Genomic DNA, 17349 nt, shown 5'->3' on the forward strand with positions numbered 1-17349 from the left:
CTGCATCGCCGTTCTCCTGCCCTTCCCTGCCCTGCGAGTCCGAGGTTTTAACCCACGGGTTTAAAGTGGTTTAAAACCACGGGCTTGCAGGGCTAAAAACTAACAAAAAAAAGTTTTAAGTTATAAAAGAAGGTCTCATCTCAGACGGGCATGCGCAGACCATCTACAGATCGCATAAGAGCGATCCGTGCAGGCAGATGGGGGCGTTCCTCCAATCGCCCCCATCTGCATATTTTTCATTCCTGAATTCATCAGACTTGTCCTGATCGAGCCCGATTGGGCAGGTTAGTGAATCACTTGATTTGCGCTCACTTTCCGACTCCAGCTCGATTCACTAACTTTTCTCCAGACTCCATCCGCACCCCATCCGAATGAGCAAAAGGCATGTAAATTTCTTAACGCGTCGATTCATTAAACCATTTCGTCCAAACCGACTGGCCTTTCCTGTCCAAAGAGATACGATTGCTGAGGATCAGTCGTTTACATCCTCGCCGGCTACAACTGATGCGTGCATGTTAAGGACGCCATTAAAAATATATATCTTTCCCTACAAAAATCCAAAATTTATCTAAACCTTTAAATATTTGTAAACTTTCATGTACATAAGCGTTAGAAATATTTTTTTATTTTTTCGGAATGCGCATAGCGAGCGCGGGAGTGAATCTCTGCTTTTTAATGCGCATGGCAAGAAAATCGCGGATTAACCCCGTGCTCTCCTTGCGCATTGTACATTTCAAATATCAATGCCAAATAACAAAAAAATCCTAAATCAAATATAACTTTCAAGGGCCAGCTATCCCTCCCCCAGCTAGATTGTCGCGTGCATGTGTGTCGCTAGTTGTTTCTTTTGCTTCACGGCAGATATAGCTAATGACGTCTGTGATTAAACCACGCCCCATTTTTACACAGAGCTAGCGCATGCGTTATGAGCTTCAAAACCAGCATGGATACAGTGCACACGCGCGTCCATCGATGTTTCAGCGCTAATAGCAGCATATTTACGATTGGATCATTTGCATAGACAAGCTTTACTAAATTGATCGGCCTCAATGACTCGGAAACGGATAGGACACGAATAGGATAGATTTCGGGACTTTAGTCCCTTGGAGTGTGGCTGTGTCATTCCAAGTCCCCTCCCCCAACCCTGCCAGGAAGAGTGGGGGAGGGGAAGAACCTACCTGAGCAGAAGCTCCTGCAGCCATTTCCCTCTGGGCTTTGGACATTTGGGATTCTTCCTCTAGACCAGGTTGGTGCTTGTAGTGAGAAGAGCAGAAGCTGAAAGAAACTGGGGACTTGAGGCTCCAGCAGAAGATGGACGACTCTTTCCTCCCGATCATAAAGACTTTGTTGAGTGGAAAATTCAGCCCATCACCTTTTCCTGCCCTCAGGAAAATTCTAGCAATGAACCGAAACTCCTCCTTTCTGCCATCTCTGTGCCGTTGCTAGGGGGCGGAACCTTCCACTCCTCTTCCCGCCCCAGAGATCATTCTGACCAATCAGCACTATAAGGGGCAGAGCCTTTGTTGTGAAGCTCCGCCCTCTCCTTTGTGATGTCACCAACCTTCTCGGCTCCTCCCCCAATTCCTTTCTAATCCTGAGGGAGGAGAATCCCCCCAACAAACCCTGCGGCAGCTGCCAACAAGGGATCCTGCACAGGGAAAACCAAGACTGGGAGGTTGTTAGAGTTCGAGAATGATGTGGGGGAAAATGTGTCCCTGTCCCTGCAAATTGTCTGATCCGCACAAGCCTCGAATAATTATTGAACTTATTAAGGGAATGGGGACTTGTAAACTGCCTATTTGTCACTTTGGCATTTCAAAGCAGACATTCAAAGAGGTGGGCACTGGGGGATTAAGTGACTTGCCCAGCACTGGGATTTGATCTCACATAGAGGCAGCAGCTGAACCAGTGAGCCACAGACCTCTCTCCCCAAGATCCCCTCCTCTGAGAAAACTGAACCAGCCAAATTACAGAATGCTACATAGAAAAATCATGGCAGGAACAGTGTTAGGGGAGTGCATTAGGGCAACTGCCCCCTGGAAGCTGAAGAGGGTACAGCCTTACACCAATATGTTCTCTGCTTGTTTCACTATTTCACTTCCTTCATCCCCTTGGTTCAGCATCTTCTCTTTCCCTTCCCTTCTCTCTTCTCCTCCCTACAGGTCCAACATCTCTCTTCCTATCCCCTACCTCTAGTCACCCCCTCCCTCCTTCCAATTTCAGCTGCCCCCCTCCAACATGAGTCTAGCAGCCTGTAGGTCCAGTCCCAGCACCTCTTTCCATTCCTTCTAGCTCCAGCTCCTGCCACTCAGCTCCCCACACCAATTCCAGTTCCAATGGGGGTTGCTGGACTCGCAAGGGGATTCCGCTGCTTATGGGGGCTGCTGCACTCATGGGATGGGAGTCTGCTGCTCTGGACTGGTCTAGTGAGATGGGGGCTGAGTGGAAGGCAGATGGGGGCTGGAGCTGGTCTAGGGGGCTGAGTAGAAGGGCCCCCCATTAAAGTTGGCATCTAAATGTTCTTATGACTGTGTCACTTGCCTGAAAACATGCTCTAATAAAATAGGCAGAGCAATGGAGCCCATTGACTAAATTGTTTGTTTTCTCTTTCAGAAGTTCAAGCATACGTTTAGACTCCAGACCCTTTTCTGATTATTGTGCCATGTGTTCCATGAAAATTTACTTTGCTAGTGCTATGTTCTATGATGTTGTTTTCTCCTTCCTTTTGTTTAGTCGCGTTTATTACAGATGTAAATTCAGCCCTGATTCTGTGATGGATGAAAGCAAGTTTAAGGCCTACTGGAGCTCTATGTTTGTTTGTGCCATGTAATCTCTGTGTTGTATGTCTGTTTGGTTTGTGGGGTACCCCGGAAAAATATACCATTGGCCATTTTTGGAGTTTTTTATCCCCATTTTTTGCATTTTTATTGTTTCCTATCTAAATTGCACAATATCTTTTTTGGTTCTTGTTTTCATGGCCTGAGCACTACTTAGGGGTTATATTATTAAGACAAAGGTTCTATACAGTGTTTAAAAAGATCCAGCGCCAGCACCTTCACCTTCACTAGCTGCACGACCGGGCCGGCGTGGGAGCCCTGCTCCGCCCCCCCGATCCCGCAGGAGGACACCATATTTTAAAAAGATCCAGCGCCAGCACCTTCACCTTCACTAGCTGCACGACCGGGCCGGCGTGGGAGCCCTGCTCCGCCCCCCCGATCCCGCAGGAGGACACCATAGTTTAAAAAGATCCAGCGCCAACGGCGCACTGCCGTTTGGCGCGCCGACGAAGGCGCACGGCAAAGGCGCCTGCGCCTTTGTGAGCGCCTTCGTGTAGCACCAGAGGGGAGCACCTGAAGGGAACACCTGAGGGGAACACTTCACCCTAAATGACCGCTCCACCAGATCATCCGCTGACCCCAACAAGGTAAGGAGCGCGGGACCCCTGCTCCTCCTCCCGCCCAGCACCGGCTATTAACCCAGTCAAATCCACCGCAGTCCTATAACAATTTATTCGCAATCCTTTTGCAAGAGTATTGATTGATAAAGATAGAAAGCCTGCATAGACAGAAAACCAACACAAGTCAAGTCAAGACTAAAAGGATACCAAAACCAGCAATCATGAAGCTCTTATCAATCCTACTGATATATTTACTATGCAACAATGTGAAAAAAGTAATATCACTCTACCCAAAGCTACACTCCGCCCACGAACCTGACACACCAATTAAGCTCCTAACTAACCAGCAGGAAGAAAGAGTAAATCACATTAAAATAATCACAAATAAGAATAAACCTTACCGTACCCTCAAAAAAAGACCAAGGGAGATAAAACTCATCAAAACCAATACACCCACACTCACCACAACCACCTCCATTTCCTGTGCCTACCTCAACACTAGATCAGTAAGGAACAAAGCCTTCTTAATCAAAGACTGGATCGCTTACAAAAAGATAGATTGCCTCTTTCTAACAGAAACATGGTTACTATCAGAAGAGGATCCAATACTAAATGACCTAATACCAGATAACTACAAAATTCACATGCTAAACCGTGAAGACCGAAGAGGGGGAGGACTAGCAGTCATCCTCAAGGAAGAACTCAAACTTGAATTAGTTGATTCCAAGAAAACCAATCAACTAGAAACACTAGCATGCAAAATCAGCAATAAGGACCTAGAAGAGTACCTCTCCTGTATTCTATTTTATGTACCGCCAAAATGCTGGTCAAAAGCCAGAGAAGAACTCTATGAATTCATCCTACACAACTCAATCACCCCGTCTTACAATATAATAGCAGGAGACGCAAACCTACATTTAGAAAAAGAGGAAAATCCCGACACAAAAGATTTTAAAAACTTCCTATCCTCACTCAACTTCTTTCTACCTTCATCCACACAAACCCATGAAAAAGGCCACCAGCTAGATTTGGTAGCCATGTCCTCAAAAGAAATCCTAAATCCCACTATTTTCATATCAAACGGCATCTGGAACCACGACATCTGGTCCGACCACTACACCTATTACTTTCATTTAAACTGGAACCAACCAAAAGAAAAAACGCACCCAAGGATAAAAAAAGAACATCTCACAAGGGGCCACATTAACCCAGAGGAATACTGGGCCCATTATGAAGCGCGCGAGGAGATGAATGAAGAAGGCGAATTCTGGGAACAGTGGTCAAAAACAAGCACAACCATCCTAGACAAAATAGCTCCCAAACAAAACAGAACAAACCGCTCAAATAAATATAACAACTGGTTCGATTCCGAACTACAAAAAATGAAACAATCAACACGACGACTAGAAAGGATCTGGAACAAATCAGGTGAAAAATCTGACAGGAACAATTGGAGAGCAAACATAAAGGAATATAAACAACTGATAAAAGAAAAAAGGAAAAAATTCTACTCATCCAAAATATACACATCCAACACAAGTTCAAAAGGAATTAACACTCATGAACTGTTCAATCTAGTCAAAAATTTATTCGACACCACACGCCATAGTCAATCAACGCACGACACAAAATTTCCATCAACAGACGACCTAGCACAACACTTCAACTCAAAAACTGTGAACCTAAGGAACAACGGCCCAATAAACAACACAGATGAACAGCAAATAACCAACATACATGGAAACTAAACATCAGTAGACATGTATTGGAACTCCTTTCAAGACCCAGAATGGAACAACTTCATAAAACTATATAACTAATACACCAAATCAAACTGCATCCTAGATCCCTGTCCACCCAACATAATGAAAGCAGCCCCTTTAGACTTTAAAATTACACAATGGACTCATATGTCCAACAATTTAAAAAACGGAAAATTCCTATCAAAAAATGGTCACATTATAATCACCCCAATCCCAAAAAATCGTAAACTACCCCTAACATCAGCAACCAACTATAGACCAGTAGCATCTATCCCACTTTTCGTAAAAATAATGGAAGGCTTGGCACAAATCCAACTGATGGACTACCTAGATCGGTTCTCACTGCTACATGAAACCCAATCAGGCTTCAGACCACTGTTCAGTACTGAGACGGTGATAGCAGCAATCTTAGATTACCTACGTAACCTATCTAGCAAAGGCCACAAAGCCTTAGTGATGCAATTCGACATGAGCTCAGTCTTTGACTTGGTGGATCACAAAAAACTACTACAATGTTTAGATTCAATCGGCATCGGAGGCAAAGTGCTGGACTGGTTCTGAGATTTCCTCACAAACCGCACCTATCAAGTCCGCTTCAATTGCAATCTCTCAAAAACATGGAGAAACCCATCAGGCGTTCCACAAGGGTCCCCACTATCCCCACTACTCTTCAACGTCTACACAGCTTCATTGGGCACACAGCTAACCCAACGAGGCATAAAAGTATTCAGCTACGCAGATGATTTCACAATCATAATCCCATTTACGGCATCCCCCTCTGAAACCATCCCCACAGCAACTGAAGCGCTAAACACGATGGAACAATGGACCACAGATTTCAAACTGAAGCTCAATTCAGAAAAAACTAAATTCTTCATAGCCTCGCCACACGCACAGAATACGACAACATCACTACACATTAACAATTTAAACTATCCCATTCAACCAACGATGAAGATCCTAGGAGTAATACTAGACCAAGGCCTAACCATGAAAGACCACATAGACTCCTTAATCAAAAGAGGGTTCTTCACTCTCTGGAAACTTAAGTCCATCAAGGCGTACTTCCACACTACAGCTTTTAAAATGCTAGTACAATCCCTAATACTAAACCACCTGGATTATTGCAACATCACCCATCTGACGATCCCCCAGAAGCAAATGCAAAGACTACAACTGATACAAAATGCAGCAGTCAGGATGATTTTCGGGCTGAAGAAGTCCGATCACATAACCCCTTCCTACCGACTCCTACACTGGCTGCCGATGGAGGCGCGCACAAAGTTCAAGCTAGGATGTTTCTGCTTCAAAGTATTAAATGGTCTTGCCCCAAAATACATTACAGATCTCTTCTCATTCCCAACCAACAGACACGAAAGAAAAACACACATGAAATTTGTCTCCCCACCGGCTAGAGGGTGCAAATATAAGAGACACCATCAACAACTGCTAGCATATCAAGCAGCCACATGGGGTAAAGACCTAGAAAAACTAATTGCACAAACAAACAACTATGAAGAATTCAGGAAACACCTAAAAACTTACCTATTCTTGAAATACCTAGGCAACGAACCGGAACATCAACCCCCCTCGTAACATCATCACATACCTGACCTTACAAACTGCTAACCCCAACCCCTAACCACTAACTATGAACACTCTATTCAATTTACGGAACATTTCAACTTCTGTGCAAACAGCTTGGCACTTCCTGGCCTTGCAACACACAAACTGCCACTAACATTATTAATATTATCAAATGTATAATGCTATACTCTTTAATCCATTGTATGAGATGTATACGGCTATATTCTTTAATTCATTGTATGCAAAATTTCCCTTTATTGTATTGAGATATACACTGCTATATTCTTTAATTCATTGTACGTAAAGTTTCTCTTTACTGTATTTACATTTCCTTCATTGTATTCACAGTTTCTCTTTACTGTATTTACATTTCCTTCATTGTATTCACAGTTTCTTTTAATGTAAACCGCCTAGAAGTCGCAAGATAGCTGGCGGTATATAAAAATAAAGTTATTATTATTATTATTATTCCATGGTGCCCACTGGATCTGCTCAATTCACACATTTCTGGCAATATGGGGTTTTTTTGTGCCCTACACTGAGTATATCCTTATGATCTCTCTTTAATGCCTTACTAGTTGTGCGCAACCTTGTAAGTTATATTCCTTGTAAGTTTTCTATTCCTGTTTGGAAAAGAACTGCTAAAATAAAAAAAAAAAAACAGTTTTCATTCTGCTAAATAGCTACAAGGTAATTTTTTCTCTTTGTGTTCTGAGCTCTGTGTTTTACATCCTGTTCTGAAGCTAGCTACTTGTACCAAGGTCATTCCTCCTCATGTCCTGAACCCCCCACAGCTGAACGATCCTGCTTCTCCTGTAGATAAGAAAAAACACATTTTGCTAAGAATGAAACATTTGCTCAAACCTTAGGCAAAAGGAGAGTTTGCTGAATCTATAGGCCAGACTCGTAATGTCCGTAATTGTTTTGTCTGTGGTGGGACCAGTATGGAAGAACAGTGGCTATGAACACGGCTGGATATGCTAGGTCTGCCTTCACGGAACCTCTCTTTCACGTCAGCCCCACGACTTCCACTGTGGGCCTTGCGGAATTTCATTCTTGCATCTTCAAGTTACCAGGACCTCCTCTTCAGCACCTGCTCCATGGAACTTCCTACACCTGATGGCCAGCTCCTGATGGTTGATATTGACTCTGTGGCCTGTTTGCTTACCCTTGCCTGCCTGCTCACCGGACTGTTACATGTGTACTTGGATCCATCCCAGCTCCTTTCTGCTACTGCTGGCCGATGGCAAACACCTGGGAGCCCCTGTATTTGACACCAGGGGGTCGCCAAAAGCAGTTACCACTCTTCACCCCTTACAGATTGGAAAATGGGGAGACAACTAGCCTGCTGAACGGATCATTGTTGCTTATGGACCTGCTACGTGGGCCAAAAGATGGCTCCTGGGGTTGTCGGACCCCAATCTACCTGCTCAACTGCATACTTCACTTCAGGCTGTTCTTGAACTTTTCCACTGCCATGTACCAGAATCGCCTGTCTCTAGATTACTTGCTGGCTGCAGAAGGTGGAGTCTGTGGCAAGTTCCACCTCTTTACTGCCTTGACCTTGATGATGATGGTACCATGCTTGAGGAAGATGTGGAACACATCACCACACTGGCTCATGTTCCTCTCTGAACCTGGCGTGACCTCCCTGTTGACTGGCTCTTTCGCTCTTGGCTGCCTGCCTTGCCTGGTTCCTTTGATTCCACGATATTGTCAACTCTGCTGTTCATCGCTCTACTGTAGCCCTGGCTAGTACCTATTGGTCCCTACCACAGACCCCCGACCTTCCCGGCAGCTTTGATCCCCATGTCTATATTTGCTGCTCTTGGTGATTTGCATTATTTATACTTCTTTTCCAAGGTTTTCTCTATATATATGTGATCTCAGACACCTTAGCAGAGTACCTTTATCTCCACGCTGCTGCTGTACACTTATGACATCATCTTCATGATGTAAGGGGGGATTGCAAGGGTATATTCTTTATAAGCTTATTTTGCTATGCAAGAAAATCACACAAAAACATTGTCTCTTTTTGTTATCTTTAACTATGACTACTGGCTGTGGAATTTTCCACTCCCCTCCCTGTTTCCATGAGCAATGAAACTTACTTTTCCCTCATAAGCTACACCCATTATTAGCTTGTGACTGGGCATATACAAAGAGGGGGGGGACTATCTGTGTGTGTTTTCTGTCCTCGGATGCATCTGTAGTCAGGACAGCAGAACAAATCTAATACTAATTGGGACCTATTCATTTCAATAGGTAACCAGTAAGCACTTTTTAACAAGGGAGTAACGTGATCAAATTTTTTTTATTGGTAATAATTTTTATTGCTGTATTTTTAATTAATTGTAGACGTCGGATGTGTTTTTGACAGACTCCTTTAAGTAGAGAATTGCAGTAGTCAAATTTGGAAATTATGAGAGAATGTATTGGCTATGGATTTAATTATTCTGAGTTTCCAAAAGCAGTTCTTTACAACTGAACTGATTTGAAAATGGTAAGATAATTTATTGTCGATCAATACCCCAAGGATTTTGATAGAACTGACAAAATTTATTAGTTGGTTTTTAATAGTTATCGGTGAAATTAGATTAATATTTTCTTTCCATGGAAAGAGAAGACAATTGTGTTTTGTGATATTTAACGAGAGCATATTATCATTAAGCCAATGACTAATCTTGTTAAGCTTTAAATTGATAAGGTTGATGTCATCAGCATTAGATGCGTCTATGGGATAGATAATCTGAAATTCAGCATAAGCATATGCAGTGAGACCAATTTATTGGCATAAAGTGAGTAAAGGGGCGAGATAGATATTGAAAAGTAAAGGAGTATTGATCCTTGAGGAATTCTGAAATTGTTTTTAAATACAGTGGATGATGTGTTATTAAATGATACAATGGAAGTACGGTTTGAAAAATAAGAAGATAACCAATCAAGAATTTGTTCAGAGATTCCGACGGCAGCAAGCCTTTGGAGGATTAATGAATGATCTATCGTGTCAAAGGCAGCGGAGAGGTCTAGAGAAATAAGAATTACAGATTTATGTTGATCAAGAAAGTATTGTATGGAAATTGAAAGGCCTAATAGGGCATGTTCTGTTGAATGATTATTACTAAGGCCGGTTTGGTTTGGATGTAAGGCATGAGTTTGATTAAAGAAGTCAGATATCTGGTTAAATACAATATTCTCTGTTATTTTTCAGAGGAATGGAAGATTAGAAATACTCCATACTCCATACATATCAAAAAAGGAATTTTGTTAGAAAGGAATCTTGTGAGATTTTTGAATTTTTTTGATATGTATGGAGTATTTTCTTATCTTGTACTGTTCTGAATAATTGTATAATAAATAAAATTTTTGAAAAAAAATTAAAATTTTGTTTTCACTATTTATAGTGATCACACACGTGCTTCATGTCATTTGTTTCACTTTTTGTAAACAAATACATTCATTGTGCAATTTTAAACGGTTGAGTGATTAAATTAATTAGTCTACAACCTTCCTCCTACTTCATTAAGGGGGTCATAGACTAATTAAATTAATTTAATCACTATAGTGAAACAAATGACATGAAGCACGTGTGTGATCACTATAAATAGTGAAAACAAAATTGAATAATTTCCTATAGCCTATAGATTTACTAGAGCTATTTCATATTGGGTAGGAATTTTTTGAGAAAGATCCGTTTAATGATTTTGTATCTGCAAATAGGCCCAGAACTGTGTGGCAGGGAGCTCCCACCGGGATTGCAACTGTGAAAAGGTGGGGAAACCCCCTAACCCCACTCAGAAATATGCCGCAGACTGACACAGCCCCGAGATTCCCACAATTGAAACCCAGCTCTGGGGAGAAGTCCAAGAGAGGAGATGCCTGAGGGGAGCGTTGCTGCTTCTTCCTCCACCACCTGGCGAAAAGGAGTCAAGAATTAAAATCGAAGACTAGCCCCAAGGAAGGCCCGCGGCTGGACATGCAATAAAGATAGGATGCCTATATGCACCAAATGCATCAGCGAGGCTACATTGTAGATTCAAGCCCCCCATCCATTTGTCCAAAGTCAGGGTAGTAAAACTAATCCTGGCCGCTTTGTTACGCTAAAGAAATGAGATAAGGATTGATTTAATGGTCCATTTATCTTTAGTAGTAATCCACATGGGGACAGTCTGCAGCGGATACAGGATTTTGGGGAGGAGGACCATCTTAATCAAAGTTACCTGGCCCCAGAGGAAAAGCGGCAAATCCTTCCATTTGATACACAGAGTACGTAAAGCCTCAATATGATGAAGAACATTGTATATGATTTTAGGATGAATACTCAGGTAGACCCCAGATAACGCTGGACTGGAGGTATTGGGAGATCAGCATGCCAGCGCTTCTGCTTGCTAGAGGCCAAGGGTAATACTTCAGATTTGGCACAATTAACATGGAGGCCAATGTTACGCCCATCTTTAAAAAGGGATCAAGAGGTGACCCGGGGAACTACGGACCGGTAAGTCTGACCTCGGTTCCGGGGAAAATGGCAGAAGCACTGATAAAAGACTGCATCGATGAACATTTTGAAAGAAATAAACTTCTGATAAGAAGCCAACATGGCTTCTGCAAGGGGAGATCGTGCCTAACGAACTTATTGCACTTCTTCGAAGGAATTAACAAATGGATGGACAAAGGGGACCCCATAGACATCATATACTTAAACTTCCAAAAAGCCTTTGACCTTAAGAAGGAAATGGCGATACTCAAGAGGGTTCAAAGAAGAGCGACACGTTTGATAAAAGGTATGGAAAACCTTTCATATGCAGAAAAATTGGAGAAACTGGGGCTCTTTTCCCTGGAGAAGTGGAGACTTAGAGGGGATATGATAGAGACTTAAAAGATCATGAAGGGCATAGAGAAAGTGGAGGGACAGATTCTTCAAACTTTCGAAAACTACAAGAACGAGAGGCCATTCATAAAAATTAAAAAGGGACAGATTCAGAACCAATGCTAGGAAGTTCTTCTTCACCCAACGGGTGGTGGACACCTGGAATGCGCTTCCAGAGGGCATGATAGGACAGAGTACGGTGTTGGGGTTCAAGAAGGGATTGGATGATTTCTTGAAGGAAAGGGGATAGAGAGTTACTATACAGGTCCTGGACCTGATGGGCCACCGCGTGAGTAGACTGCTGGGATGATGGACCTCTGGACTGACCCAGCAGAGGCATTACTTATGTTCTTATGCCAGATAAATTCCTGAAGTCCCGTACTAAAGCAAGTGCCATCGGTAGGTGCACAGGGGAGTTTTCTAAATATAGCAGGATATCGTCTGCAAAAAGGCTGATACGGCTCTCCTGGGCTCCTACTTTAACGCCCATAATGGAATGATCCGATCGGATCTTGACAGCCAGAAGAAAAAGAAGCGGAGACAACTGGCATCCCTGACGCATGCCCCTCTCTAAAGGAAATGGTGGGGTAAGGTGTCCATTAATTAGAATCCTAGTCTGGGGGAAAGGTATAAACGAAGCACCCACTCCAAAAAAGTGCCCTCCAAACCAAAGCGTTCCATGACCCAAAAAGGATAAGACCAGGAAATGCTATCGAATGCTTTTTACATGGCAATAGCTGACTTATTGTTACCCCACCTCCTAGGGACATCATTGCCCTTGTTAAATTCATGGAGGCATACCTCCCAGATACAAAACCTGCCTGGTCTTCACGGATGAGGAGTTGTAAAAAAGCATTCAAGCAAAAAGTGCCGCCACCAATTTCGCATCTTGGTCAAGGAGCAATATGGGTCTTTAAGAGCCCACCTGGGATGGATCCTTGCCTGGTTTGGGCAGAAAAACAACATGAGCTATATTGTAGCGATCCATGCCCTTCTCAGAGCCATGCCCAGGTATGGGGAAATAATATCAGAGAGGCCCAAAGCCATCTGGTCCAGGAGATTTGGTTAATTTGAGTCCCTTGATTCCTGTCTCAACCTCTTGGCATGTAATAAAAGCATTCATGACCTGGATCTGGTCCTGTGTGAGCTGTGGGAGTAATACGTCTTTGAAGAATGCATCCTGAGCTGTAGTTGCATAAGGCTTGTTGACATACACGTTTCAATAATAATTGGGCCGCAACATGGCAAATGAGGTTCAACATGGATAAGTGTAAGGTGATGCATGTTGGTAACAAAAATCTTATACACGAGTACAGGATGTCTGGGGTGGTACTTGGAGAGACCCCCCAGGAAAGAGACCTCAGAGTACTGGTTGACAAGTTGATGAAGCCGTCTGCACAATGCAGAGAAGGTTATCATGCTGCTGTACTGGGCCATGGTACGCCCTCACTTGGAATACTGCGTCCAGCACTGGTCGCCATACACGAAGAAGGACACAGTACTACTCAAAAGGGTCGAGAAGAGCGACTAAAATGGTTAAGGGGCTGGAGGAGTTGCCGTAGAGTGAAAGATTAGAGAAACTGGGCCTCTTCTCCCTTGAAAAGAGGAGATTGAGAGGGGACATGATCGAAACGTTCAAGATAATGAAGGGAATAGACTTAGTAGATAGAGACAGGTTGTTCTCCCTCTCCAAGGTAGGGAGAATGAGAGGGCACTCTCTAAAGTTAAAAGGGGATAGATTCCGTACAAAAATAAGGAAGTTCTTTTTCACCCAGAGAGTGGTGGAAAACTGGAACACTCTTCCGGAGGCTGTTATAGGGGAAAACACCCTCCAGGGATTCAAGACAAAGTTAGACACCGGAACGTGTTGAACCGGAACGTACGCGGATAGGGCTGGTCTCAGTTAGGGCACTGGTCTTTGATCTAGGGGCCACCGCGGGAGTGGACTGCTGGGCACGATGGACCACTGCTCTGACCTTGCAGCGGCAATTCTTATGTTCTTATGTTTCACAAATTGCTGATGGATATGGGCTTCCTTTAAATAGACCTCAACACTTTCTGACCAACACCTAACAGCCCCCATCCTAACAAATGTCTTAAAAAACCCCCACAAACAACCCTTTGTAAATGGCAGGTAGAACTAGAAGCAGCAAGACTTCAATCAAAACAGGCAGTTCAGTCACCGAAAGTACCCAGGGGATGGCTATGGTCCTAGTACAGATGGAAGGGGAACCAGGACGGAGGGCAGAAATCGCTGTACAGACTGAGGCCATCCCCTCAAAGATGTCTACAGTCTCAACGCAGACGGAAGTAATGAATCAGCCGGATGAAAGCCTTTTGCTAGAGCTGAGGAGCCTGAGAGAGGAGGTTCAGCGTTTAAGGAGCATCCGAGACGACGAAACCTTCATCGATGGAGTCATCCTGGAGCTGTCTCAGATCGCTGAACAGGAACCTGACAAGACCACCCTGGGAACACCCAAAGCATCCAAACCTGAAAACTTGAAACAAACCGCCGGAATGCAGGAAGTGGCTGGAGACGCTGACACCTGGCAGCTGGTGACTTCCTCCACAGGAAAACGCAGAGGACCTAACTCTGTCTCTTTTTCTCACATACAGGCCAGTTCTACATCGACACCACAAATCGCCCTGAGGAACATCTGTTATATCAGCTGCTACAGGAAGGTCCTGAGAACGAGGTACAAGAAGTTTTTCAGCAGACCTTTCCAGCTCCAGAATCAACAGAACGGCCCACCCCTAAGAAGCGCAGTGGTGGTCATCGGAGATTCGTTGCTGAGGGGCACCGAGGGACCAATTTGCAGACCAGACTTGAAATCAAGAGAGGTCTGCTGTTTGCCAGGGGCCAGGATCCGGGATGTAACCGCTTGCCTTGACAGACTCATCAAGCCCCGAGACCACTTCCCCATGATTCTCATCCACATCGGAACCAACAACACCGCCAGGAGCACCGCGAACAGCTTACCTGAAGACTTCAGGGCCCTGGGTGAGAAGCTGAGGAGGATGGATGCGCAGATGGTCTTCTCCTCGATCCTCCCAGTGAGGGGCAAGGGCAGTGCCAGAGAGGATCGAATAGGGCAAACGACTGGCTGCAAGGATGGTGCAAGGAGATGAACTTCGGGTTCCTGCACCATGGAGAGGCATTGCAAGGACTACAAGGATATGATAGGTTACACCTGACCAGAAGAGGGAAGAACGTCCTTGGACACCATCTAGCCCGTCTACTTCACAGGGCTTTAAACTAGGTAAGTTGGGGGAGGATACGGGCACAAACAACCTACCTGGCGAGCTAAACTGCCAATACTTTTTTGAGGCTGAGGTAAGTAGTCACCAAAATTCTGGGTCTGGGTCAGGGGCGAGTACACACACTTTCGAGTCTGGAGTAGGTTCACATTATAATTCTGGGTCACATTGTAATTCTGGGTCTAGGGGGAGTACACATTGTAATTCAGGATCTAAGGGCACTACACATTGTAATCCTGGGTCCAGCAGGGGTACACACATTGCAAATTGTACTAAGGGAGTTCAAGTAGCCCATGCGGGAACACCCCCACAGGGTACACACATATCCGAGTTTGGGATAGGTACACACTGTAGTTCTGGGTCTGGGGAGTCCAGGATAGGTGCACGATGTAGTTCTGGGCTTAGGGAAAGTACAAAACATGCGAATAATGCTAAAGGTGTTCAAGTAGCTCAAGCGGGATTATCCCCACTGAGACATAACAAAAATACAACATGGAGGGCTATGTACGTCAACGCACACAGTTTGGGAAACAAGATCCTGGAATTGGAAACAGAAATAAGGAATGCCGACCTGGATGTGGTGGCGATATCTGAGACCTGGCTCACAGACTCCCACGGGTGGGACATGGTCATACAACTTGCTTCGCCGGGACAGAGAGGGCAGAATGGGAGGAGGTGTAGCATTATATACTAAAGATGACATTAAGGTCACGAGAATCTCAGATGTCCAGTATACTGGGGAATCCCTTTGGGTTAATTTGGCCAGAGGGAAGGACAAATGTCTGTATCTTGGCATAATTTACAGACCCCCAAGACAACAGGATGACCTGGATATGGAATTAATCTGAGATATAGAAAATATCACCTTGTGTGGGGACACAGTATTGCTAGGTGACTTCAACATGCCTGATGTGGATTGGGTTACACTTACCTCTGCTTCCGGCAGCAGCAGGAGGCTATTAAACTCTATGAAGGGAGCAAGACTCAGGCAACTGGTGTTGGAACCGACAAGGGATCAGGCAATACTGGACCTGATACTTACCAATGGAGAAAGTGTCACAGAGGTCTCGGTGGGCGACACATTGGCCTCCAGTGACCACAACATGGTATGGTTCAATATCAGGAAAGGTTTCACTAAATCTACTACACTAACCAAAGTCCTCAAATTCAAGGACACAAATTTCAAAGAAATGGGAGACTTCGTTCACCAGGCGCTACAAAACCAAGAAGAAACCGACAGTGTGGAAGAAATGTGGTCGACTTTGAAAGCCACCATACAGGAAGCGACAAACCACTATGTTAAATTAGTAAGTAAACGGCGAAAGAACAATAAGCCGCAGTGGTTCACTGCGGAGATCTCAGACCTCATCAAGGAGAAGAAAAAAGCATTCATCTCTTACAAACAATCGGAGAAACAGGGCTCTAGAGCAGACTACCTGACCAAGTCAAAAGCCGTCAAAACTGCAATCAGGGAGGCTAAATTCCACATGGAGGAGTCTCTGGCAAAGAACATCCAGAAGAGAGATAAATCCTTCTTCAGGTATATCAGGTATATCAAGGATAGAAGTAAAAACTCAGGCGGGATTGTACGTCTTAGGAAACCAGATGGAGACTATGTGGAAAAGGACTCGGAAAAAGCCCAACTGTTAAATGAATACTTCTGCTCAGTCTTTACCCGAGAAGCGCTGGGGCTCGGCCCTCAGCTACAGACAAGGGTTGACTCAGTTGACACGTTTAGTAACTTCGAGTTTAAGCCCAGCAGTGTCTACGGTGAGCTGTCAAAGCTCAAGGTTAACAAGGCAATGGGGCCTGACAACCTACACCCCAGGGTGCTCAGGGAGTTGAGTGATGTCTTGGCGGAGCCGCTGTCCGCACTCTTCAACCTCTCCCTTAGTACAGGCAGCGTCCCGTTGGACTGGAAGACGGCTAATGTCATTCCACTCCACAAGAAAGGCTCAAAGATGGAGGCAACAAACTACAGACCAGTGAGTCTCACATCAATAGTGAGCAAACTAATGGAAACTCTAATCAAACGCCAATTGGATACGATCCTGAATGAGGAGAATCTACGGGATCCCCGTCAACATGGATTTACTAAGGGGAGATCCTGCCAATCCAACCTGATAAGCTTTTTTGACTGGGTGACGGGGAAGCTGGATGTTGGGGAGTCCCTGGACATCGTACACATGGACTTTAGCAAAGCATTCGATAGCGTACCACACCGCAGGTTGCTGAGCAAGATGAGTTCCATAGGATTGGGCGACACATTGACGAAATGGGTTGGGAACTGGCTTGGAGGTGAACGGCACCCCCTCTGAGGTGATCAGTGGAGTGCCCCAGGGCTCGGTCTTGGGCCCAATCCTATTCAACATCTTTATAAGAGACTTGGCAGAAGGGCTTTGAGGTAAAATAACATTATTCGCCGATGACGCCAAACTAAGCAATGTAGTGGGCAAAAGCACAACGGACAAAGATTC

General features: G+C 44.5%; 2 protein-coding genes and 1 pseudogene across 2 annotated transcripts in view; all 3 read right to left on the reverse strand.

Annotated features, from left to right (window-relative positions):
- Window positions 1-1426, reverse strand: part of LOC117355249 (zinc finger protein 420-like) — an 818521-nt gene extending 817095 nt beyond the window's left edge. Inside the window, exon 1 of the mRNA XM_033933540.1 lies at window positions 1179-1426. Within this exon, the coding sequence (XP_033789431.1) occupies window positions 1179-1337 (159 nt within the window). The 5' untranslated portion in view covers window positions 1338-1426. The remainder of the gene's footprint in view (window positions 1-1178) is intronic.
- The window catches only part of LOC117355269, a 193054-nt pseudogene that overhangs the window by 135412 nt on the left and 40293 nt on the right, over window positions 1-17349 (reverse strand).
- LOC117355248 (oocyte zinc finger protein XlCOF6-like) overlaps window positions 1-17349 on the reverse strand; it is a 127599-nt gene that overhangs the window by 37075 nt on the left and 73175 nt on the right. The window lies entirely within an intron of this gene.

Source organism: Geotrypetes seraphini, chromosome 2 (assembly GCF_902459505.1).
Source record: "Geotrypetes seraphini chromosome 2, aGeoSer1.1, whole genome shotgun sequence".
NCBI classification, from domain to species: domain Eukaryota; kingdom Metazoa; phylum Chordata; class Amphibia; order Gymnophiona; family Dermophiidae; genus Geotrypetes; species Geotrypetes seraphini.